Here is a 26,319-nt window from a genome sequence, read left to right as displayed (position 1 = left end):
TGCTCTTCAACCGATCGCTGCCCACACCTACCCACCCGTCCAGCATCGCTACTCTGGACCGTTCTGACTTAGAATATGTGGATAACTACAAATACCTAGGTGTCTGGTTAGACTGTAAACTCTCCTTCCAGACTCACATCAAACATCTCCAATCCAAAATTAAATCTAGAATCGGCTTCCTATTTTGCAACAAAGCATCCTTCACTCATGATGCCAAACATACCCTAGTAAAACTGACTATCTTACAGATCCTTGACATCGGCAATGTAATTTACAGAATAGCCTCCAACACTCTACTCAGCAAATTGGATGCAGTCTGTGATTTTCTGGATTTTTTTTCTCATTTAGTCTGTCATAGTTGAAGTGTACCTATGATAAATTACAGGCCTCTCTCATCTTTTTAAGTGGGATAACTTGAACAATTGGTGGCTGACTAAATACTTTTTTGCCCCACTGTACTACCCACCACTGCGATCTGTATGCTCTCGTTAGCTGGTCCTCGCTTCATATTCGTCGCCAAATCCATTGGCTCCAGGTCATCAATAAGTCATTGCTAGGTAAAGCCCCGCCTTATCTCAGCTCACTGGTCACCATAGCAGCACCCACCCATTGCACGCACTCCAGCAGGTATATTTCACTGGTTACCCCCAAAACCAATTCCTCCTTCGACCGCCTTTCCAAACAGTTTTCTGCTGCCAATGACTAGAACGAACTGCAAAAATCACTGAAGCTGGAGACTTATCTCCCTCACTAGCTTCAAGCACCAGCAGTCAGAGCAGCTCACAGATCACTGTACCTGTACATAGCCAATCTGTAAATCGCCCATCCAACTACCTCATCACCATACTGTTATTTATTTTGCTCCTTTGCACCCCAGTATCTCTACTTGCACACTCATCTTCTGCACATCTATCACTCCAGTGTTTAATTTTCCATACTGTAATTTTTTTCACCACTAAGGCCTATTTATTGCCTCACCCCTCTTATCCTACCTCATTTACACACACTGCATTTAGACTTTCTCTATTGTACTATTAACTGTGTTTGTTTATTCCATGTGTAACACTGTGTTGTTGTTTGTGTCGCACTGCTTTGCTTGATCTTGGCCAGATCGCAGTGGTAAATGAGAACTTGTTCTCAACTAGCCTACCTAGTTACATAAAGGTGAAATAAATAAATAACAATTGCCTACCTCCCTATTCTTCTACATTTGCACACACTACACTGTACATGTCTTTTTTTCTATTGTTTTATTGACTGCACGTTTGTTTATGTGTAACTCTGTGTTGTTTTTGTTGCTTGATCTTGGCCAGTTGTAAATGAGAACTTGTTCTCAACTGGCCTACCTGGTTAAATAAAGGTGAAATAAAAAAAGAAAGTAAATAAAAATGCGTGGGAATAATTTGAAACAGATTTTGAAAAGGAAAATCACTTGGAGCTGACCCTGATACAGAACACCCCACTCTTATTCTGTCTGAGGACAGTAAAGAAGTTTTCAACCAGAAGACAGAATCTCATTGAAAACCCCAAAAGAGTGTGTGTGTCCTAGGAAAGAAGGGCTTCTCTTCAATTTTACTATGAGGTGCAGGGGGAGACTGATTGGGGTTTAGGAGTGACAAAATAGTCCATCAACAGGAAGAGAAAGATTTGTCTGAGACTTGAGAATGGCTACTGAACGATATGGCTGAGGAAGGGAAATTAGCATGAAACTCTTGATAAACCTGCTGTCCCACTCCCCCTCAGAGAGAAGCCCCAGAAGGTGGGAGAATTTTTGGATTATGAGGAGGGTCAGGTATCCTTCTATGATGTGGAGGTTAGATCTCATACAGTATCTACTCTTTCACTGGCCATAGCTTCACTGAGGCACTTTGGCCCCAAGCCCAATGATGGTGGTAAAAACTCTGCCCCCTCGATCATCACTCTTGTCATTCAAACAGTTAGAATTGTAGCTTTTTATTTAAAAAAAAGTGATTTATAAAAAGAAAATGCTTAATTAAATCGCTCAATTATCAAGCACAACAAAATACATACAGATATCATTGAATAAATATGAATGTTCTTATTGTTTTGTGTATTTGAATTTTCATCTTCAAATCCAACTTGTAAAATAAGAACATTTGCAGCCCCCTCTGCTCCTTTCATATTAATTTGGAACCTGACAAACTCCCCAGTCCCTGCTGGTGATAGCATACCCATATCGCGATGCTGCCACCACAATACTTGAAAAGACAGGCTTTCCTGGCATTTGTTTTGTAGGCTTTTGTGTTGTATTGGATTTTTTCTTTATGGCCCCCAAAAAACATATTTCATATGTTGTCTTGCCTTATTACTTAATGACCTTGTTGCAAACAGAATGAAAGATTTGGAGTGGATTTTTTAACACATGCTTCCTTTTAACTTTGCCATACAGGCCAAGAATGTGGAGTGAATGCAGTGTTGTTGATCGTCTGTATTTTCAATCAATACGTCTTAATTTATATTTTCTTATTCATTTGGAAAATGTTGTATAATTTGTTGTTTACTTTGAAAATGTGGAGTAGGTTGTGTAGATTGGTAGAAATAATCCAATGTAATCCCTTTTTTGGATGACATTTTAAGGCATTAAAATGTGAAGACCGTGCAAGGGGTGTGTAGACTTTCCCTAGCGACTTTATACCACTGGTGCGTGTGTTCACAACTCATGTCTCTCTGTGTATGCATATACAGTACCATTTTATCACATGCCGGGATCATATGTTTCCCCAACAGATTGGAACATGGGACCCTCCCAGTGGGCTGAACATGACAGAGAACCACAAGAGCAAAACGACTAACATCACTGACTCTCTGGCTAACAAATCCCTCCGCGTCTCCACCATACTGGTAAACATACATTTGGCTTGTTCTCTTTCTTTCTGCGGCCTCACATATGCACACAGCAGGATCACTGAAGTCATGACGACTAAGAGGAGAGAGTGAATCAGTCGGATGCCCAATCAAAAAACGACAAATGCGTCAAATAATATTTTAGGGGGAAAAGCCACCCGAAACAACTCATTCCTTTAATTTACAGTGTTAAATAACACTAATATGTGAGAACAATATTTTTTGTGAACAAATGATTAATTTTGCCGACGTAATATTGCCTAAACAAACTGCACTATCAATTTAGGAGTCTACAATCTCACCATGTTCAACCTGCAGGTCGATGTTCCCAACAGGGTGACATTCACAGCGGCAGATATACTTTTGAGGAGATGGGAAACATTGCCCATGCTACGGTATTGGTCGTGCGGTGCATTCTGGGCGAATCTGGGACAAGGAGTGCATGGTAGTCTATTGGGCGCTAGCTCAAAAACCCAACATTAGCATGAATTTCATCAACCAGAAGTAAAACATTACAAATATTTTGCGAGATGTGATATAATTAATTTGCTATCTGTAATATCGTGTAGCTTTGGAATTGTGACATTACGTAATTTTGAGGAAAATAGGCACGTTTCTCGACATATGAGAGGGGATTGGTTTAGCAACCACATGACATAGCATGACCATTTGCACACGATTGGTCGACAGTCTGCTGTGTGGGGTGTTACACGTTCCTTCATTTATTGGGTTCCTATCTCCTTTCTATAATATCTCTGTCAATGGCACCATGCTATGCACCCTGGTCAAAGAAATGTGCTAATGTGCTTCAAAGAATCCTCAATTTGCAGCAATTACAGCCTTGCAGACCTTTGGCATTCTAGTTGTCAATTTGTTGAGGTAATCTGAAGAGATTTCACCCCATGCTTCCTGAAGCACCTCCCACAAATTGGATTGTTTTGATGGGCACTTCTTAACGTACCATACGGTCAAGCTGCTCCCACAACAGCTCAATAGAGTTGAGATCCGGTGACTGTGCTGGCCACTCCATTATAGACAAAACACCAGCTAACTGCTTCTTCCCTAAATAGTTCTTGCATAGTTTGGAGCTTTGGGTCATTGTCCTGTTGTAGGAGGAAATTGGCTCCAATTAAGTGCCGTCCACAGGGTATAGCGTTGCAAAATGGAGTGATAGCCTTCCTTCTTCAAGATCCCTTTTACCCTGTACAAATCTCCCACTTTACCACCACCAAAGCACCCCCAGACCATCACATTACCTCCACCATACTTGACAGATGGTGTCAAGCACTCCTCCAGCATCTTTTCATTTTTTCTGCATCTCACGAATGTTCTTCTTTGTGATCTGAACACCTCAAACAGATTCGTCTGTCCATAACACTTTTTTCCAATCTTCCTCTGTCCAGTGTCTGTGTTCCTTTGCCCATCTTAATCTTTTCTTTTTATTGGCCAGTCTGAGATATGGCTTTTTCTTTGCAACTCTGCCTAGAAGGCCAGCATCCCAGAGTCGCCTCTTCACTGTTGAAGTTGAGACTGGTGTTTTGCGGGTAGTATTTAATGAAGCTGCCAGTTAAGGACTTGTGAGGCGTCTGTTTCTCAAACTAGAGACACTAATGTACTTGTCATCTTGCTCAGTTCTGCACCAGGGCCTCCCACTCTTTCTATTCTGGTTAGATACAGTTTTCAGCTGTGCTAACATAATTGCAAAAGGGTTTTCTAATGATCAATTAGCCTTTTAAAATGATAAACTTGGATTAACTAACACAATGTGCTATTGGAACACAGGAGTGATGGTTGCTGATAATGGGCCTCTGTACGCCTATGTAGATATTCCATTAAAAATCAGCTGTTTCCAGCTACAATAGTCATTTACAACATTAACAATGTCTTCACTGTATTTATGATCAATTTGATGTTATTTAATTGGACCAAAAATGTGCTTTTCTTTAAAAAACGAGCATTTCTAAGTGCCTTCTCATTTTTAACGGTTGTGTAGAAGTAAGATTTTGAGACATAACATGTATTATTTTCATATTGTAGTACTTTTCTTAATGCTAAATTCCTGTTCTTTTTAGAAGTTGTCTCACAAAAACAAGCGTATCTCGGGAAATGTAAATTAGGCACTTAGCATACTTTTTATTTTCAAAGCCTTTTATGTTTAATTCAGCTCGCTTAATTCATGCTAATTTAGCTTTTTGTGACCCGCGGAAACAACTTTGCAGACAACCACCACAACATGTAAAATTAAAAAGTTGTTGTGAGGGAGCAGCACCGCTCTGTCAACAGAGCTCGGTGCTTATTGTCCGATGTATTAGGTTACGAAATATGACTTCTTGGATATAATGTTAATCCCATGTTAGAGAAAGACTCTACTGAATAATTCAAGACATGAAGAATATTATTTGTCTTGGTAAAATGTATTTCATAAAAATAAAAAACATGAGCTGGCCCACACCCAGAATAATAGTTTGTGTGGAGGTGCTTACTAACGGCGAATAAACTAAACTATCAGAATCAAAAAGTTGCACTCTCCATGTATAATCTCCCAGCAATTTACTGGGTATTTACCAACATTTCGGCATCACTGTGTCTTCTTCAGGGTAATGTCATGAATACTTGAACCAGGTTATGTAGACACACTGTGCAATTAGTGGAACCAATGACAGTAGTGAGGGGTGTGTCATAATGATTAAGTTCATTAAAATTAATTAGTGAAACTGTTAAAAAAATAGTATATGGCATATTAAATATATTACGGTATTGTTATCATATAGAAACATAATGGAATATTGTACATCATATTAGCCATAACATATTATTGTTTTATTCAATTTCACATCATTTCATATTTCATTTTTGTTACATGTAATCTTTTGGTTCAACTTTAATATATAATGAGCATCAACAGGGGGAACATATCAGGTGTACTCTAATATGATGTAAAATTTTTTTTACATGTTCATATGGGAAAATGTGGTCATAAGAAGGGCCTGAGATCCAAGTCAATATTCCGACCACTAGGGGTGAATGTTTTTAGAGAGGATATCCAGTAAGCCACCCTTTGTAGTAGTAGGATCTTGATGTTACCTCCTCTCCCCCAAACGTAATGCATGCATATAGGCCTACTGAATCTCTGATTAGCTATGGCGCACCAGTCTGAGTCCAGTCCTGGACAAGACTGATATGTTTTTATTAGGTTTTATTTACTGCAGTGTCTATAAATTGTCCAAACGCACAACCGCTTTCCCACTCTATATTGCTGTAGAATCTTCACCAATGCTTTACTTTCGTCATCCCCAAACATTTTATGAAAAAGTGAAAATGACCATATCCAAGTGCTTGCTTGTCAGACAATGTAAACAAAAAAAGTATAATTCTTCCTGGGGATGTACAGTGCATTCGTAAAGTATTCAGACCCCTTGACTTCTTCCACATTTTGTTACGTTACAGCCTTATTCTAAAATGTATTCAATCGTTTTCCCCCTCATCAATCTACACACAATACCCCATACTGACAAAGCAAAAACAGGTATTTAGACATTATTGCAAATGTATTAAAATGAAAAAATGAAATATAAAATTTACAAAAGTATTCAGACTCTTTACTCAGTACTTTGTTGAAGCTCTTTTGGCAGGAATTACAGCCTGGAGTCTTCTTGGGTATGACGCTACAAGCTTGGCTCACCTGTATTTGGGGAGTTTCTCCCATTCTTCTCTGCAAATCCTCTCAAGCTCTGTCAGGTTGGATGGGGAGCTTCGCTGCACAGCTATTTTCAGGTCTCTCCAGAGATGTTTGTTCGGGTTCAAGTCCACGCTCTGGCTGGGCCACTCAAGGACATTGAGTGGCCCAGCTAGAGACTTGTCACGAAGCAACGCGTGCGTTGTCTTTGCTGTGTGCTTAGGGTCATTGTCCTGTTGGAAGGTGAACCTTCGCCCCAGTCTGAGGTCCTAAGCACTCTGGAGCAGGTTTTCATTAAGGATCTCTCTGTAGGCCTCCCAGGTGGCGCAGTGGTTAAGGGTGCTGTACTGCAGCGCCAGCTGTGCCACCAGAGACTCTGGGTTCGCGCCTAGGCTCTGTCGTAACCGGCCGCGACCGGGAGGTTGGCCTAGCGTCGTCCGGGTTAGGGAGGGTTTGGCCGGGCGACTCCTGTGGCGGGCCGGGCGCAGTGCACGGTGTTTCCTCTGACACATTGGCTTCCAATGTTCCGGGTTAAATCGCGCTGTTTTAAGAAGCTGTGCGGCTTGGTTGGGTTGTGTATCGGAGGACGCATGACTTTCAACCTTCGTCTCTACCGAGCCCGTACGGGAGTTGTAGCGATGAGACAAGATAGTAGCTACTAAAAACAATTGGATACCAGGAAAAAGGGGTAAAATAAAAAATAAATAAAAAGGATCTTTGCTCCATTCATCTTTCCCTCAACCTGACTAGTGTCCCAGTCTCTGCCGCTGAAAAAACATCCCTACAGCATGATGCTGCCACCACCATGGTGGTGCCAGGTTTCCTCCAGACATTACGCTTTGCATTCAGGCCAAAGAGTTCAATCTTGGTTTCATCAGACCAGAGAATCTTGATTCTCATGGTCTGAGTCCTTTAGGTGCTTTTTGGCAAACTCCAAGCTGTCCGGGTGCCTTTTACTGGGGGGTGGCTTCCGTCTGGCAACTCTACAATCATTGCCTCATTGGTGAAGTGCTGCAGAGATGGTTGTCCTTTTGGAAGGTTCTCCCATCTCCACAGAGGAACTCTGGAGCTTTGTCAGAGTGAACATCGGGTTATTGGTCACCTCCCTGACCTAGGCCCTTCTCCCTGATTGCTCTGCTCTAGGAAGAATCTTGGTGGTTTCAAACTTCCATTTAAGAATGATGGAGGCCACTGTGCTCTTGGGGTCCTTCAATGCTGCAGACATGGTGCCCTCCCCATATCTGTGCCTTGACACAATCCTTTTGAATAAGGCTGAAACGTAACAAAATGTGGAAAAAGGGAAGGGGTCTGAATACAGATTTTAATATAATTTCAGGTTTCTAAAATGCTGTCAGTTCCACTTTAACTGCTAGGCTACCTGCTAGGCTACCTGCTATGCTACCTGCTAGGCTACCTGCTAGGATACCTGCTAGGCTACCTGCTAGGCTACCTGCTGCCCCATAGCTGGAGTATAATGTATTTTTTCTCTGCTCTCTTTTGACATAATTCTCTTTCTTGTCCTTCTTGTCTTTTCTCATCCCTATCTCTACCTCTCTCTCGCCTCCTGCCGCCTCTATTTGTCTTTACCCCTTCATTTGCCTCTCCCTCCTTTCTTCTTCTCCTTCTATCACTCTCCTTGGTCTTTTCTCATCCCCCTCTCTCTACTCATAACCCCTTCCTTTGACCCCTTCCTCCTTTCTATCTGTCTCTGCCTCTCTCGCTTTTTCCACCTTCTCCCTCCTTTCTTCCTCCTCCCTCTTTCACTCTACCATCTCCCCATCCCTCCCACCCCCATCTTTCCTTAACAGGTGGAGCCCTATGTGATGTTCAAGAAGTCCGACAAGCCGCTGTACGGAAACGACCGCTTCGAGGGCTATTGCATCGACCTGCTCCGCGAGCTCTCGGGGATCCTGGGCTTTCACTATGAGGTGAGTGGCTTTCCATGTGTCTCAGTTGGTAGAGCATGGGGCTTGCAATGCCAGGGTTGTGGGTTTGATCTCCATGGGGGAACCGTATGAAAATGAATGCACATACTACTACAAGTGTCTACTGAATGGCATATATTATTTTTCTTGTTACTTTTATAATTAATATCACTGTTGTTATTGTTATTATTATTATTATTAGGTGCGCCTGGTGGAGGACGGCAAGTATGGGGCGCTGGAGGAGAGCACGGGCCAGTGGAATGGCATGGTCAGGGAGCTCATGGACCACGTGAGTAGTGGAGTGGAGGAGTCTCATTGTTCCTGTGGTGGTTATTGGTGTGTTGCCGTGGTGATGAGGATACGGTTTGGAAGATAATGGATACAATGGAGAATGGGCTTTGAATAGGTCCAGAGGTTTTGACTTTATAGGGTCTGTTTGGGTCTACAGTGCACCAATTATAATAAGGACGCTTTTTAGTCCTTTGACTTCCCAGTTCCCACCAAGTCTTGCACATTTCTCATATTGCATATTTATTTAGCAAGGTAAGTCATTGAGAACTAGTTTTAAATTCAAGCAATAAGGCCAGAGGGGGTGAGGTATATGGCCAATATACCACGGCAAAGGGCTGTTCTTAGGCACGAAGCGAAGTGAAGTGCCTGGATATACCCCTTAGCTGTGGCACAGTATATTAGCCATATACCACAAACTCCCTTATTGCTATTACGAACTGGTTACCAACATAAACAGAACAGTAAACAAGTATTTTTGCGACATACCCGTGGTATATTGTCTGATGTACCACGACTTTCAGCCAATCAGCATCCAGGACCTAAACTAATTTACAATAACAACCTAGTTTAAATGACTTCACTGATTTCTCCCTTGTCCTTCTAGGATCTTCCACACATTCTCAGTGACTGGTCAAAGTGTTGACAGAGAGGAGATCCTATATCTGTTTCTTGTAAGCCCCGGTTTCTAATGTGATACCACAGCCCCTGATTGGTCGACTATCTCCACCCCACAATCTATGTCCAAATTGTATTTGTTCTAATTTGATACCATATCCCCTAATTGGTGGACTACACCCACCTTCCTAATTTGATTGGTTTTGATGTGATACCACAGCTTCTGATTGGTGGACTCCAATTCCTTCCCTGATCTCTGTCCACAGAAAGCAGACCTAGTGGTGGCTCCTTTGGCCATTACCTATGTGAGGGAGAAGGTCATCGACTTCTCCAAGCCCTTCATGACCCTGGGGATAAGTATCCTCTACCGCAAGCCCAACGGAACCAACCCGGGTGTCTTCTCCTTCCTCAACCCCCTCTCACCCGATATCTGGATGTATATTCTGCTGGCTTACTTGGGTGTCAGTTGTGTGCTGTTTGTCATAGCCAGGTAACATGCATCCCTCACCGCTCGCTTTCACAAACCAAACAGTGGCTTTTCTCTCCGTCTTACGATACTAGTACAAGCTCAGAGTGTGAAGTTATTCTACCTGTGAAACAAACTCTATGCCCCACAGGAAAGCTTTGACAGTGTGTGAATTAAGTCCAGCTGACTGAGGCAGTACATATGCCCTTAAGCTCATGTAATGCTATCTTATGTAAAGTACTGTGGACATGCCCTGGCTTAACCCCAGACTGAGGGAAATATGAAACAATCGAGTGAGGTAGAGCTAAAGCACTATATAAGTAACCTATGACCTTGCCCGGCCTTTGGTTATATATTGGTTTGTTCAGTGTTAGGAGCTGAGTACAGTGTGTTTATACAGCTATTATAAGTAGAGTAAGACTTATTTTTCTGGTTGCAAAAAATACATCTTTAGATGGTTGTAATCTGACGTTTCGGCATCCATAAAACCAGTTTACAACAACAATATGATGCCATTATGACATCCCATGCCCAATGTTGCCCGCTTTTTGGTAGAATTCCCCTGGAGCCTTTGCTAGTGTAGAAAAGTGTTCATTAACCCCAGAACTCTGGGGTGCCAGCTGTTGATTGATCTTTGGTTAGACCCCAAGGGTTTTGTGGTTAATATACGTCTTCCAAATGTTACTGGCCTTTTGATCACCTGAAAGGAAGGCAACAACTGTCACCTAAGTTGGTTCAGAATATGCACTTATTTTATTGTCATCTTTATCAAAGGTATGTTGGGTAAGTTTCTCTATATGTTCAATGTAGCCTTTACATGGTTTTAAGTTTACACAGTAAACACAGTCAAATGAACTCCGATATAGCTGCAACATTGTCTGCGTACAAGCATGTTTGTGTGTCAACATTGTGTGTATGAAAGTGTTCTTATTATAACAGATTCACTTATTATAACAAACTTCCTTAACCACACTCTAGTGATGAATAACCTTGCTTGAAACATGATGACTTAGTCTTAGAGGCTTTAGCTCAGCAGGCTTAAACAGTGCTATGGCAATTAAGGGAACCTGGGTTTGAACCCAGTAAATCACACCAATATTGCCCATACTATAGTCTTCTTTATCAGATAACTATTCCTCTCTCTCCTCCATATGGGTGTTGATGTGCAATAGCTCTAAAGCCTGATGTACTGATTTCTGCCCAGGCGTCAACTTGCTCCCTTATAATTGTAGTATTGACCTACAGACAGATTGGTTGAGTCCCTATATGTGAAGGATATTGTTTTCTTTAACCCCCTACAAATAGAGTCGGTAGTGTAGCCATAGATGGAGATATGTCAGTGGTAAAGCAGGTAAACTTCAGATCTCTAAGGGGTTTTAAAAGCTCATTCCACCCACATTTGAAGGGCTAAAAGGAACTAACTTATTTTCCTATAATCGGCAGAATTCTATTTTTTCATATTCCTAAACTGTTTCCTCCAACATTTTGTTATTTCTTTACTCTCTTTATTCATTCAGAGGGTGTTCTCAATCATAGAGCACATACGTATACAGTCGCAAAATACACTGCTCAAAAAAATTAAGGGAACACTAAAATAACACATCCTAGATCTGAATGAATGAAATATTCTTATTAAATACTTTTTTTCTTTACATAGTTGAATGTGCTGACAACAAAATCACACAAATTATCAATGGAAATCAAATGTATCAACCCATGGAGGTCTGGATTTGGAGTCACACTCAAAATTAAAGTGGAAAACCACACTACAGGCTGATCCAACTTTGATGTAATGTCCTTAAAACAAGTCAAAATGAGGCTCAGTAGTGTGTGTGGCCTCCACGTGCCTGTATGACCTCCCTACAACGCCTGGGCATGCTCCTGATGAGGTGGCGGATGGTCTCCTGAGGGATCTCCTCCCAGACCTGGACTAAAGCATCCGCCAACTCCTAGACAGTCTGTGTTGCAACGTGGCGTTGGTGGATGGAGCGAGACATGATGTCCCAGATGTGCTCAATTGGATTCAGGTCTGGGGAACGGGCAGGCCAGTCCATAGCATCAATGCCTTCCTCTTGCAGGAACTGCTGACACACTCCAGCCACATGAGGTCTTGCATTAGGAGGAACCCAGGGCCAACCGCACCAGCATATGGTCTCACAAGGGGTCTGAGGATCTCATCTCGGTACCTAATGGCAGTCAGGCTACCTCTGGCGAGCACATGTAGGGCTGTGCGGCCCCCCAAAGAAATGCCACCCCACACCATGACTGACCCCCAAACCGGTCATGCTGGAGGATGTTGCAAGCAGCAGAACGTTCTCCACGGCGTCTCCAGACTGTCACGTCTGTCACATGTGCTCAGTGTGAACCTGCTTTCATCTGTGAAGAGCACAGGGCGCCAGTGGCGAATTTGCCAATCTTGGTATTCTCTGGCAAATGCCAAACATCCTACACAGTGTTGGGCTGTAAGCACAACCCCCACCTGTGGACGTCAGGCCCTCATACCACCCTCATGGAGTCTGTTTCTGAACATTTGAGCAGACACATGCACATTTGTGGCCTGCTGGAGGTCATTTTGCAGGGCTCTGACAGTGCTCCTCCTGCTCCTCCTTGCACAAAGGTGGAGGTAGTGGCCCTGCTACTGGGTTGTTTCCCTCCTACGGCCTCCTCCTCGTCTCCTGATGTACTGGCCTGTCTCCTGGTAGTGCCTCCATGCTCTGGACACTATGCTGACAGACACAGCAAACCTTCTTGCCACAGCTCGCATTGATGTGCCATCCTGGATGAGTTTCACTACCTGAGCCATTTGTGTTGGTTGTAGACTCCGTCTCATGCTACCACTAGAGTGAAAGCACCGCCAGCATTCAAAAGTGACCAAAACATCAGCCAGGAAGCATAGGAACTGAGAAGTGGTCTGTGGTCACCACCTGCAGAACCACTCCTTTATTGGGGGTGTCTTGCTAATTGCCTATAATTTCCACCTGTTGTCTATTCCATTTGCACAACAGCATGTGAAATGTATTGTCAATCAGTGTTGCTTTTTAAGTGGACAGTTTGATTGACTTGGAGTCACATTGTGTTGTTTAAGTGTTCCCTTTATTTTTTTGAGCAGTGTATATCACAGAAAACTTGGACAATGCATGTGAAATTCGCAATAAGGCCCCTGTCATTTCATGTAAACATGTAATTGCTCCTCATGCCAGCTTACACCCTAGATAAGTATATATCACAGTGTCACCTCGGGCTCTCTCTTCAACACACACACACACTGTCTCCTTGTAACCGCTGGCTACCGTGCGCCTGCCGCACAATGTCCACCACACACACACACACTCTCTCTCGCGCTCTTTCTCTCTTACACACCTCTCCTCAGATGCCCTGAGACAAGTAAAGAAACCGATCTATAAAGCTGGCTAGAGTAATTTAATCCGGCCGACAGCTGATGCCTGTTGGGTTATTGTGACCCTGGATAGGAGAGGAGGATGATGAGAGAAGAGAAGAGGCAGAGGAATAATTTTGTTATTCTGTGTGGAACTCGGTGTGTGTGTATTCGTGTCAAATCAAATCAACCTTTATTTGTCACATGTGCCGAATACAGCAACCTTACCTTGGAATGCTTACTTATAAGCCCTTAACCAACAGTGCAGTTCAAGAAGAGTTAAGACAAATATTTATCTAATATACTAAAGTAAAAAATCATAAAAAGTAACACAGTAACATAACAATAACAAGGCTTTATACAGGGGGTACCGGTACCGAGTCAGTGTGCGGAGGTACAGGTTAGTTGAGGTAATTTGGACATGTATTTAGGGGTGAAGTGACTATGCATAGATAATAAACAGCGAGTAGCAGCAGTGTACAAAACATATGGAAGGGGGGGGGGGTGTCAATGTGAAAAGTCCGGTAGCCATTTGATTGATTGTTCAGCAGTGTTATGGCTTGGGGGTAGAAGCTGCTAAGGAGCCTTTTGATCCTAGACTTGGCACTCCGGTACCGCTTGCCATGCGGTAGCAGAGAAAACAATCTATGACTTGGGTGACTGGAGTCTTTGACCATTTTTTGGGCTTTCCTCAGACACCGCCTATTATATAGGTCCTGGATGGCAGGAAGCTTGGTCCCAGTGATGTACTGGGCCGTACGCACTACCCTCTGTAGCGCCTTATGGTCAGATGCTGAGCAGTTGCCATACCAGGCGGGGATGCAACCGGTCAGGATGCTCTCGATGGTGCAGCTGTAGAACTTTTTGAGGATCTGGGGACCCATGCCAAATCTTTTTAGTCTCCTGAGGGGGAAAAGGTTTTGTCGTGCCCTCTTCACAACTGTCGTGCCCTCTTCACAACTGTCGTGCCCTCTTCACAACTGTCGTGGTGTGTTTTTACCATGATAGTTCGTTGGTGATGTGGACACCAAGGAAATTGAAACTCTCGACCCGCTCAACTACAGCCCCGTCGATGTTAATGTCGATGTTAATGGGGGCCTGTTCGACTCTGCTTTTTCTGTAGTCCACGATCAGCTCCTTCGTCTTGCTCACATTTAGGGAGAGGTTGTTGTCCTGTTGTCCCACACTGCAAGTTCTCTGACCTCCCTGTTGACTGTCTCATCATTGTCGGTGATCAGGCATAACACTGTTGTTGTCAGTAAACCTAATGATTGTGCTGAAGTCATGTTTGGCCATGCAGTCTTGGGTGAACAGGGAGTACAGGAGGGGATTCAGTTCACACCCCCGAGGGGCCCCAGTGTTGAGGATCAGCGTGGCAGACATGTTGTTGCCTACCCTTTCCACCTGGGGGTGGCCCGTCAGGAAGTCCAGGATCCAGTTGCAGAGGGAGGTGTTTAGTCCCAGGGTCTTTAGCTTAGGGATGAGCTTTGTGGGCACTATGGTGTTGAACGCTGCGCTGTAGTCAATGAACAGCATTCTCACCTAGGTGTTCATTTTGTCCAGGTGGGAAAGGGCAGTGTGGAGTGTGATTGAGATTACGTCATCTGTGGATCTGTTGGGGCGGTATGCAAATTGGAGTGGGTCTAGAGTATCCAGGATGCTGCTGTTGATGTAAGCCATGACCAGCCCTTCAAAGCACTTCACGGCTACAGATGTGAGTGCTACAAGGCGGTAGCCATTTAGGCATTTTACCTTTGCTTCCTTGGGCTCAGGGACTATGGTGGTCTGCTTGAAACATGTAGGTATTACAGACTCGGTCAGGGAGAGGTTGAAAATGTCAGTGAAGACCCTTGCCAGTTGGTCCGCGCATGCTTTGAGTACACGTCCTGGGAGTCCGTCCGGCTCCACGGCTTTGTGAATGTTGACCTGTTTAAAGGTCTTGCTCACATCGGCTACCGGGAGCATTGTCACACAGTCATCCAGAACAGCTGGTGCTCCCATACATGCTTCAGTGTTGCTTGCCTCGAAGCGAGTATAAAAGGCATTTAGCTTGTCTGGGAGGCTCGTGTCACTGGGCAACTTGCGTCACTGGGTTTCCCTTTGTAGTCTGTAATAGTTTTCACACCCTGTCACATCCGACGAGCATCAGAGCAGGTGTAGTAGGATTCAATCTTAATTCTGTATTGACTCTTTGCCTGTTTGATGGTTCATCTGAGGGCATAGCGTGATTTCTTATTAGCGTCCGGATTAGTCTCCCGCTCCTTGAAAGCGGCAGCTCTAGACTTTAGCTCAATGCAGATGTTGCCTGTAATCCATGGTTTCTGGTTGGAATATGTACGTACGGTCACTGTGGGGATGACGACGTCGATGGAAAAAAAAGACATACCTCTCGTATTACTAGACGTAGTTTAGAGAAACCTCACAGAGAAACCTCACGCACACAATCGGTTCCTTTCACACACAGTTTCACACTGTCACACAATGTCACACACCGCACTACAGGGGACATTGAGCGGCGCATGGTCTCTGGCGTTTAGAAGTAGACAGAGCTCATTGACATTCCGGACAATCAGGCGGCCCGATGGGGCCGAGGAAGTCCAGAGAAATGATTCCCATGTGGAGTGAATATGGAGCAGCAGTAAAGAAAAGGCTAAATTATACACATCCCAAATATAGTGCACTACATTTGAACATAAAGCTCTGGTCAAAAGTTGTGCACTATTTAGGGAACATGGTACCATTTGGAATGCATCCATGTACCAAACTGTTTTTTAAATAAATAGCCCGCAATTCATCCTCTGTAACGGATGTCGTCTGGAGACCAAAGCGCAGCGTGGTAAGTGTTCATGATGATTTTAATAAAAGAAAGCACTGAACACTGAATCAAAACAATAAACGATGACGTGAAATACAAAACTGAAACAGTACCGTGTGGCCCAAACACTCACACGGAAACAAACACCCACAAACCAAAAGTGAAACCCAGGCTACCTAAGTATGATTCTCAATCAGGGACAACAATTGACAGCTGCCTCTGATTGAGAACCATACTAGGCCGAACTCAAAAACCAACATAGAAAAACAGACTGCCCACCACAACTCAGGCCCTGACCATACTAAAACAAAGACATGAACAAAGGAACTAAGGTCAGAACGTGACATCCTCTTTGTGTAATAAACTTTTTTTTATACAGAGAACCATAAACACTTGGCAAAGTAATTCTGATTACAGTTTACAATGTATGCTAATCAGGGATGTAGTGGTAAACACAAAGGTTGGTAAATGCTCAACAACATTAATCCAAACAACACTAACTTGGTGTAAAAGGTGCATGAACTATTTTTTACATGCATTTACCCTCCGTTGCTTCCCTGATCCTATTCATGGAAGCAAACAGCATAGCCTAGTATATATCAATGTCAAACATCAGTTACTACTAGGAATGTATTCTGAAACAATGAGCAGGACATTAAACCTGGGCTGTGTTCCAATGTCTATACTGTCATACCACTTAGAGTACATTCATTCTAGAGGTAGTATGGAGATTGGAACAAAGCCCTGATGTTTTTTTCAAATCCCCAGCCCCATGGGTGTCTATAGCTCTCTGTATGTTTGATGTTGTGTAGGTGACGATTGCCACTATCACGTTTAAGGTAAGACCCAGGTGCAGACAGTGTCAAAATAACAAAAGTTTATTATTCGAACAGGGGTGGGCAAAAGGACAGGTCAAGGGCAGGCAGAGGTCACTAATCCAGATAGGTGGGGCAAAGATACAGGGCGGCAGGCAGGCTCAGGATCAGGGCGGGCAGTCAGGCAGGAATGGTCAAAACCGCGAAACAAGAAAACAGGAACTATAGCAAAGACAGGAGAAAGGGAAAAACCGCTGGTAGGCTTGACGAACAAAACAAACTGGCAATAGACAAACAGAGAACACCGGTATAAATACACGGGTTATTGGGGAAGATGGGCGACACCTGGAGGGGGTTGGAGACAATCACAAAGACAGGTGAAACAGATCATCCCTCCACTCCTCTAGCACAAACTCAATCAGGTTCTGATGCTTAATGCTAACCCAATTGCCCACTGCTAATGTGACACCACTCTCACTTAAGATATTAAATGAGGAATATCCCTAGTCACCCTTAGGGGGCACAGAAGCAAGAAGGGAGAGAGTGAGGGAGGCAGTGATGGGGAGGAAAAGGGGAGAGGGTGAGTCAGGCAATGGAGCGGGAGGAGGATTAGACATGCACAAGGAAGTCTATGGATGGAAGAAGGCATATTGGCTGAATTGGGGGGGGGGGGGGTGATGGGGTCTCAAGCCACCAGGGGGGAATCAGAAAGGATCCTGCAGTCGATAAATCTCAATGAGCTCCAAAGATGATCAGGGATGGGGACGTTCTCTCCAGTGACAATGTTATTCCACTCCATCGATTGGGCCTCTCACAACAAACTGAAAGCATTTGAATACGTCAATATGTTGGGGGAAATGATTTGTGTTTGGTCTCGAGAGGAGCGAGGGACCCAGAGGGCATAGTAGAGGATCATAGGAGCTTCTATTGTTTTGGTCGCCTTACAATAACACGATTTTCACATGTTTTTTTTTTTTTTAGGGAAGCACGAACGTTGTTCGTTTTTTAATGTAAAGGTATTGTCTGTGTGTTCTATAGGACAGATTGTCGAAGGAGATGGGGTGTGTGTCAAAAGCAGTCGGCCGGATTTGAACCCATGCCGACACCGACAGATGTGTAGGCACTAACCACTAGACCATCCTGGCCATGAATGTTATTTTGTTTGATTGATCTTAGTGTCTTGTTTGCTCTCTCCACCACAGGTTCAGCCCGTACGAGTGGTACAATCCCCATCCGTGCAACCCAGACTCGGACGTGGTGGAAAACAATTTTACGTTGCTCAATAGTTTCTGGTTCGGCATCGGGGCTCTCATGCAGCAAGGTAGTTGCCTCAGCCTGCTGGTGCTGTGGCTATCTCCGTGTCCCACTCTCTCTGGGGTCCAAGGTTTTAGGCCAGGCTCCGGGCGACACAGGGGTCTCTGGGTGTGTGATGCATGGTGGAAAAGTTATGAAGCATCTATATAGGGCTTAGAAAGGGTTTATGAAGGCACCACTTAACCTTAAAAGTTGTAGTTGGGTTAAAGTGGGAACAAGAATAATGTTGCTACCTCGTTTTCTGATCGAAATGAATGTACAGAGGAAGCTGGAGAGGAAAATATACTGAACAAAAAAATAAATGCAACATGTCAAGTGTTGGTCCCATGTTTCATGAGCGGAAATAAAAGATCCCAGAAATGTTCCATACACACAAAAAGCTTATTTCTCTCAAATGTTGTGCTCAAATTTGTTTATATCCCTGTTGGTGAGCATTTCTCCTATCCCAAGATAGGCTAATTGACATTATTTGAGTCAATTGGTGGTGTACCTGTGGATGAATTTCAAGGCCTACCTTCAAACTCAATGCATCTTTGCTTGACATCATGGGAAAATCTAAATAAATCAGCCATCACCTCATGTTTCAGCATGATAATGTACGGTCCCATGGATCTGTACACAATTCCTGGAAGCTGAACATGTCCCAGTTATTTCCAGGCCTGCATACTCACCAGACATGTCACCCATTGAGCATGTTTGGGTTGCCCTGGATCGCTGTGTATGACAGCGTGTTCCAGTTCCCGCCACCATTGAAGAGGAGTGGGACAACATTCCACAGGCCACAATCAACAGCTGATCAACTCTATGGGAAGGAGATGTGTCATGCTGCATGAGGCAAATGGTGTTCACACCAGATACTGACTGGTTTTCTGATCCACGGCCCTACCATTTTTTTTCAAAGTATCTTAGACAAACATATTCATATTGGTATGCCCATTAATGTAAAATGCATAGATTAGGGCCTAAGGAATTTATTTCAATTGACACATTTCCTTATGTGAACTGTAACTCAGTCAAATTTTTGGCATGTTGCGTTTATATAATTGCTCAGTGTATATTATTATTATTTTGCATATTTTGTGCTAAGTTATTGTTACAGTGAAGGTGTCTCTTTTAGCGTTACAGCAACTGAATGAACATAAAAGTTATAGTCCTTAATGGAGTAGTAACTTTGAGAAGCTACTGTGACAGCTATTTACATTTAGATTGGTTCCTCTATTCTTGAAAGATAATTGCAGAGAAATGAATTTACTCTACAGTTGAAGTCAGAAGTTTAAGCACACTTAGGCTGGAGTCATTAAAACGTGTTTTTCAACCACTCCACAAAGTCTTGTTAACAAACTATAGTTTTGGCAAGTCGCTTAGGACGTCTACTTTGTTCATGACACGTCATTTTTCCAACAATTGTTTAGACACATTATTTCACACATAATTCACTGTATCACAATTCCAGTGGGTCAGAAGTTTACATACACTTAGTTGACTGTGCCTTTAAACAGCTTGGAAAATTACAGAAAATTATTTCATGGCTTTAGAAGCTTCTGATAGGCTAATTGACATCATTTGAGTCAATTGGAGGTGTACCTGTGGATGAATTTCAAGGCCTACCTTCAAACTCAATGCCTCTTTGCTTGACATCATGGGAAAATCTAAATAAGTCAGCCAAGACCTCAGAAAAACAATTGTAGACCTCCACAAGTCTGGTTCATCCTTGGGAGCATTTTCCAAATGCCTGAAGGTACCACGTTCATCTGTACAAACAATAGTATGCAAGTATAAACACCATGGGACCACGCAGCCGTCATACTGCTCAGGAACGAGATGCCTTCGAGAGATTAACGTACTTTGGTGCGAAAAGTGTAAATCAATCCCAGAATAACAGCAAAGGACTTTGTGAAGATGCTGCAGGAAAGTACATAAGTATCTATATCCACAATAAAACGAGTCCTATAACGACATAACCTGAAAGGACTCTCTGCCAGGAAGAAGCCACTGTTCCAAACTGCCATAATAAAGTTTGCGATGGCACATGGGGACAAAGATCGTACTTTTTGGAGAAATGTCCTCTGGTCTGATGAAAAATAAAATAGATATGTTTGGCCATAATGATCATCGTTATCTTTGGAGGAAAAGGGGGGAGGTTTGCAAGCTGAAGAACACCATCCCAACCGTGAAACACGGGGGTGGCAGCATCATGTTGTGGGGGTGCTTTGCTGTAGGAGGGACTGGTGCACTTCTCAAAATAGATGGCATCATGAGGAAGGAAAATTATGTGGATATATTGAAGCAACATCTCAAGACATCAGTCAGGAAGATAAAGCTTGTTCGCAAATGGGTCTTCCAAATGGACAATGACCTCAAGCATACTTCCAAAGTTGTGGCAAAATGGCTTAAGGACAACAAAGTCAAGGTATTGGAGTGGCCATCACAAAGCCCTGACCTCAGTCCTATAGAACATTTGTGAGGAGAACTGAAAAAGCGTGTGCGAGCAAGGAGGCCTCTAAACCTGACTCAGTTACACCAGCTCTTTCAGGTGTGCATGGAGGAATGGGCTTATTGTGGGATGCTTGTGGAAGGCTACCCAAAATGTTTGACCCAATTTAAACAATTTAAAAGAAATGCTACCAAATACTAATTGAGTATATGTAAACTTTTGACCCACTGGGAATGTGATGGAAGAAATAAAAGCTGAAATGAATCATTCTCTACTATTATTCTGACATTTGTGATCCTAACTGACATAAAACAGGGCTTTTTACTAGGATGTCAATAATTAATATTTGGCTAAGGTGTATGTAAACTTCTGACTTCAACTGTATATAGATTAAGTGGGGTTGCATTGCAACCCTCCCCCCGTTATAAAACAAAATTATAATAATTGATAAGGGTCTCAGTGTAACAGATACCCTTTTCATATGACTGAGCAGAGTCTGTGCTGGCCTGGTTACGCATCCAACATAGTTGCTGGAACCATGCTGAAAAGGACAAAGTGATAGGAAACTATCAAAATATGTTTGGGTGAGCATGATAGTGTGAAAAGGAGAATGACGAACCAGTGAACTATCCTTTAGGTATAACTTATCTCTTACCAACTAGCCATGCTGCACTTATTCAACAAGAACAGCTTTGTGTCAGGTGCCACTACCCAGAGTCCTCTCCCCATTGCCCGCAACAAATCAGTGCCCATAGAGTAGTGGGACGTGGGGTCAGGATGTGAGGTTGCCTTGGGTACATGACAGTCAGACCCAACCAGGTTGTCAGTTTCCACTAAAGTTTTTATTTTGAAATGTAAACGTGTAACTTTAAAGAAGTGACTGATCTGTGTTGACGGACGGTAAGATAATTGAGTATACCTTATAGGACCAGTTTCCTGGACCCAGATAAATCCTATTTTAAGGATGTGTAAAACGCTCTGTCAATGGATATTCACCATTCAACATGCTTTTTAGTTCAGGAGTAGGTTGAATCTGGGTCCGTGAAACCAACCCCCTACTGTCCAACTCCCAATACATAATGGAGCGGCTTAAGTACAACACATAGCAACCTTTCTTACTAATCGACGGACAGTCCCAGTGGCCTGGATTCAAGTCCCAATCAGGCTACTCCGGATGATCCACAGAGCACAATATCACCCCTCACTAAGTCCTTTGTGGATGCTGCCTATGTAGACATCTTCTCCATACACCCTTGCTGTAACTTCTGGAATTCTATCTCTCCACTCCCTACACCCCTATCCTCCCCTCTGTACCCAGGCTCAGAGCTCATGCCTAAGGCCCTGTCCACCCGGATCGTGGGGGGCATCTGGTGGTTCTTCACCCTCATTATCATCTCCTCCTACACGGCCAACCTGGCTGCCTTCCTCACCGTGGAGCGCATGGAGTCACCCATCGACTCGGCCGATGACCTGGCCAAACAGACCAAGATCCTGTACGGAGTGGTGGAGGATGGATCTACAATGACCTTTTTCAAGGTAGCTAGCAAACCATTGGGCTTACTGGGATAAGTGGTCATCTGCGGTGTTGTGGTTGTGGGTTTCACTCAAATAGCGACCTGCTGGCGGGAAAGACAGCAAGAAAATATAATAAACCCCTCTGTTCAAGGTACTTAAAAAGTATTGGCCATGTATAATCTCCACCGGGCACAGCCAAAAGAGGACTGGCTTCCCCTCTGATTCAGGTTTCTTCCGAGGCTCCTGCCTTTCTAGGGAGTATTTCCTAGCCACCGTGCTTCTACATCTGCATTGCTTGCTCTTTTGGGTGTTAGGCTGAGTTTCTGTATAAGCACTTTGTGACATCTGCTGATGTAAAAATGGCTTTATAAATCAATTTTATTGATTGATTGACACTGGAAAGGCCAATGCTATATGAACCAAATCAATTCTTATTAGAAGAGGTGGATTTCATTAATCTTCCTTTTCTTCCTCCGGTGGTTTGACAGAAGACGAAGATCTCCACTTACGACAAGATGTGGGAGTTCATGAACAGCCGGCGAACGTCTGTGATTGTGAAAAACATAGACACGGGCATCCAGCGCGTGCTCACCTCCGACTACGCTTTCCTCATGGAGTCCACAACAATTGAGTTTGTCACCCAGCGCAACTGCAACCTTACCCAGATAGGGGGCCTCATCGACTCCAAGGCCTACGGAGTGGGAACACCCATGGGTAACGCATATTGTCCTTATAGTCTGTATCGTTTATATCGCACATATCGCTATTATCACCTATATCGCTTATTGTCTACACCATTCATATCTCCTGAATCACCCATAACTCCTATATTGCCCATGTTGACCATATCACCCATCACCCATTTCACGTTCTACCTGTCAATGACCATGTATATCAGGACAAGCAGATAAAGGTTGGAGTTTGGAGGTTTGAGACAGATATGGCTAATGTAATGTACTGTATGCATACTTGAAAGGGTAGAAGAATGAATTGTTATGACTGAGTTTGGGAGGTAAGGGTTCAAGTGAAGGGGAAATGGACAATAATATGTATAGGAATTCTACACAGAATCGAGTATTCCCCCACACATTAAGACAATTGTACAGATTGACATTTGAAAATACCATGCCTGACATAGATAGCTACAGGATCACAAATCAGTTTTTTCTCTGGCATTTCAGTTGGTATGTGTAAACACTGTTCCACTTGACACATACAGTGCATCATAATACACCAGACATACCCAGCCTTTTGTGTTGGGGCAACATTTTTGCCTGGCATATAAAGATTATGTACCACAGAGGAGGTTCTGGTTCCGTATTCCTGGAGCATCTCAGAGTATGATTGTTGATCTAAGATCAGTTTTAACTTTTGGAAAGTAATGAACAAGATCACATGGAAAGGGGGTACCAAATTCTAGATCAGCACTCCTACTCTGTCGCTTTATACGTACGGCCCATAATGTACAGTGCCTTTGGAAATTATTCAGACCCCTTGACTTTTTCCACATTTTGTTACGTTACCGCCTTATTCTAAAAATGTATTAAATATATATGTTTTTCACAGCAATCTTCACACAATACCCCATAATGACAAAGGGAAAACAGTTTTGCAGAAATGTTTGTGAATTTATTGCAAATAAAAAAAACTGAAATACTTTATTCAGATGCTTCGCAACGAAACTCTAAATTGAGCTCAGGTGCATCCTGGTTCCATTGATCATCCTTGATGTTTCTACAACTTGATTTGTGTCCAACTATGGTAAATTCAATTGATTGGACATTTTTTGGAAAGGCACATACAGTTGAAGTCGGAAATTTACATACACTTAGGTTGGAGTCATTAAAACTCGTTTTTCAACCACTCCACAAATTTCTTTATAACAAACTCGAGTTTTCTACTTTGTGCATGACACAAGTCATTTTTCCCAAAATTGTTTACAGACAGATTATTTCATTTATAATTCACTGTATCACAATTCCAATGGGTCAGAAGTTTACATACACTAAGTTGACTGTGCCTTTAAACAGCTTTGAAAATTCCCGAAAATGATGTCATGCACAGAAGAGGACTGGCCACCCCTCATAGCCTGGTTCCTCTCTAGGTTTCTTCCTAGGTTCTGGCCTTTCTAGGGAGTTTCTCCTAGCCACCGTGCTTCTACACCTGCATTGCTTGCTGTTTGGGGTTTTAGGCTGGGTTTCTGTACAGCACTTTGCGACATCATCTGATGTAAGAAGGGCTTTATAAATCAATTTTATTGATTGATTGACACTGGAAAGGCCAATGCTATATGAACCAAATCAATTAACAAAATGTGGAAAAAATCAAGGGGTTTGAATACTTTTCCGAAGGCCCTGTATATGCTGTGTCAGATCTCATGGACTCCAGGGGAAACGGGCGGGAAACGGGCGGGAAAGCTGTTGCTGGTGTTTTCTAATCCCAGTGCCACTGGGGTTATTGTGTTCATGATGGGGCCACAGAGACCACTGCTACCCCTGGGGCTATCTTCCTGGTTAACAAGCAGTTTTACCCAACATTACCCAACATTTGACCAAGCCTAATACATAAGTCTACTGAGACAAGGTAGTTGACAGCATTTGTACATACAGTATTTTGAAGCTATACATGGTTTATGTTCTTGTTATAAACAATGGAGTAATGCAACCTTATATTTTGGGTTATGATAGGGTAAGACAGTGTAATGGGTGCATGTTGGTGGCAGGGAAGTCAGGAGCAGGAGAATCGAACTTGGTATAAATGGAGTGGTTTAATAAACTTAACAAAACTTCAAAACCAAAATTACAGAATAAATAAAAAGTGGGTACAAAACCCATTGCGCACCAACACATAATACATAAACATACAATCAAACAATCTCCGACAAGGACAAGAGTTGTAAACAGGTTTAAATACACAACGTGTTCCAACCAATCGAAAATGAAAAATGGATCACTGACGTCGACCACCGAACACCGCCCGAACAAGGAGAGGGACCGACTTCGGCGGAAGTCGTGACAGGCAGTTGCGCTGTGCACTTGAGACATTTATAAGTTATAGTATTTAAAGGGTAAATTTGTAATTGCTTAATATATATTTTTACTTTAAAATGATTTACACACACCCATTGCTTCTTTAAGAATATAACTTGTATAATAAATGCCTCATGAGCTTAGTCTGATTGTCATATCCCATCAAACCCCAAAATATATGCTTGTTCTACTCAATTGTTTGTAAACAATGTAATTAGAAACCAACACTGTTTAGCCTCGGAATATGGTTAAAATGTTCATTTTGTATCCATAGAGCTATCGATGAATTTGAGAGTGGTTACATTAATATTATTATTATTTCTCCACCACCAATTCTTTCGCTTTTTACCAAAACAGTGGTGGGGTGTTGGCTTTGTTGTTGTTTGAACTGCAGATTGATCCTTGAAGAACCAATGGGTATGTCAAGCTTAGGAACGTTGAACAGAATCCCAGATGGCAGATTGCGTGTGTCTTACATAGACATGTTTACATTAACTGGTACATTGATGGTGTAAACCTACTCTAAGAGTATGTATTAAGCTGTTTGAAAGAAGGTTGAATCCTAATCAACCCATCCAATATGAGTCCATCTGTTGTTGAAGTAAAGCTACAGTACTCTAGCAGTAGTGAAGCTGCTTATAATGAAAGCCGTGTTAGTGCATAGTTCAAATTAGCTTTTGAATTGCCAGTCTTTTTTTCGACTTCAAACAAAAGCTAATATTTCACTTAAAACATCGTTTTTTGTATTAATTTGCAGGGTTTTTTCCCCAGAAGGGCTGATAATAGTCCTTCCACCAAACATTATTACTATGCATTCTAACTATTTGAAATTGCAGTGGCGTAAAATATTTCAGTAAAAATACTTCAAATCAAAGTTTATTTGTCACGTGCGGCAAAAAAATAAATAAATTACCTTTATTTAACCAGGTAGGCAAGTTGAGAACAAGTTCTCCTTTACAATTGCAACCTGGCCAAGATAAAGCAAAGCAGTTTGACACATACAACGACACAGAGTTACACATGGAGTAAAACAAACATCCAGTCAATAATACAGTAGAAAAGTAAGTCTATATACAATGTGAGCAGGTGAGATAAGGGAGGTAAAGGCAAAAAAAGGCCATGGTGGCGAAGTAAATACAATATAGCAAGTAAAACACTGGAATGGTTGATTTGCAGTGCAAGA

General features: G+C 42.8%; 1 protein-coding gene and 1 long non-coding RNA gene across 2 annotated transcripts in view; one reads left to right on the top strand and one right to left on the bottom strand.

The window, feature by feature from the left end:
- LOC149984078 (uncharacterized) overlaps positions 1–26,319 on the bottom strand; it is a 466,287-nt gene that overhangs the window by 165,749 nt on the left and 274,219 nt on the right. The gene's annotated exons all lie outside the window — the stretch shown is intronic.
- Positions 1–26,319, top strand: part of LOC110521035 (glutamate receptor ionotropic, kainate 2) — a 184,682-nt gene that overhangs the window by 137,476 nt on the left and 20,887 nt on the right. The window contains exons 9-15 of the mRNA XM_090233397.1: positions 2,749–2,862; positions 8,350–8,469; positions 8,669–8,755; positions 9,639–9,862; positions 18,047–18,165; positions 21,911–22,128; positions 22,596–22,821. Coding sequence (XP_090089523.1) covers positions 2,749–2,862; positions 8,350–8,469; positions 8,669–8,755; positions 9,639–9,862; positions 18,047–18,165; positions 21,911–22,128; positions 22,596–22,821 — 1,108 coding nt within the window. The remainder of the gene's footprint in view (positions 1–2,748; positions 2,863–8,349; positions 8,470–8,668; positions 8,756–9,638; positions 9,863–18,046; positions 18,166–21,910; positions 22,129–22,595; positions 22,822–26,319) is intronic.

This window comes from Oncorhynchus mykiss, chromosome 4 (genome assembly GCF_057628025.1).
Source record: "Oncorhynchus mykiss isolate SJ-2025 chromosome 4, ASM5762802v1, whole genome shotgun sequence".
NCBI lineage: Eukaryota > Metazoa > Chordata > Actinopteri > Salmoniformes > Salmonidae > Oncorhynchus > Oncorhynchus mykiss.
The sequence above is the reverse complement of the archived record's forward strand: the minus strand, read 5'-3'. Positions and strand labels throughout refer to the sequence as shown.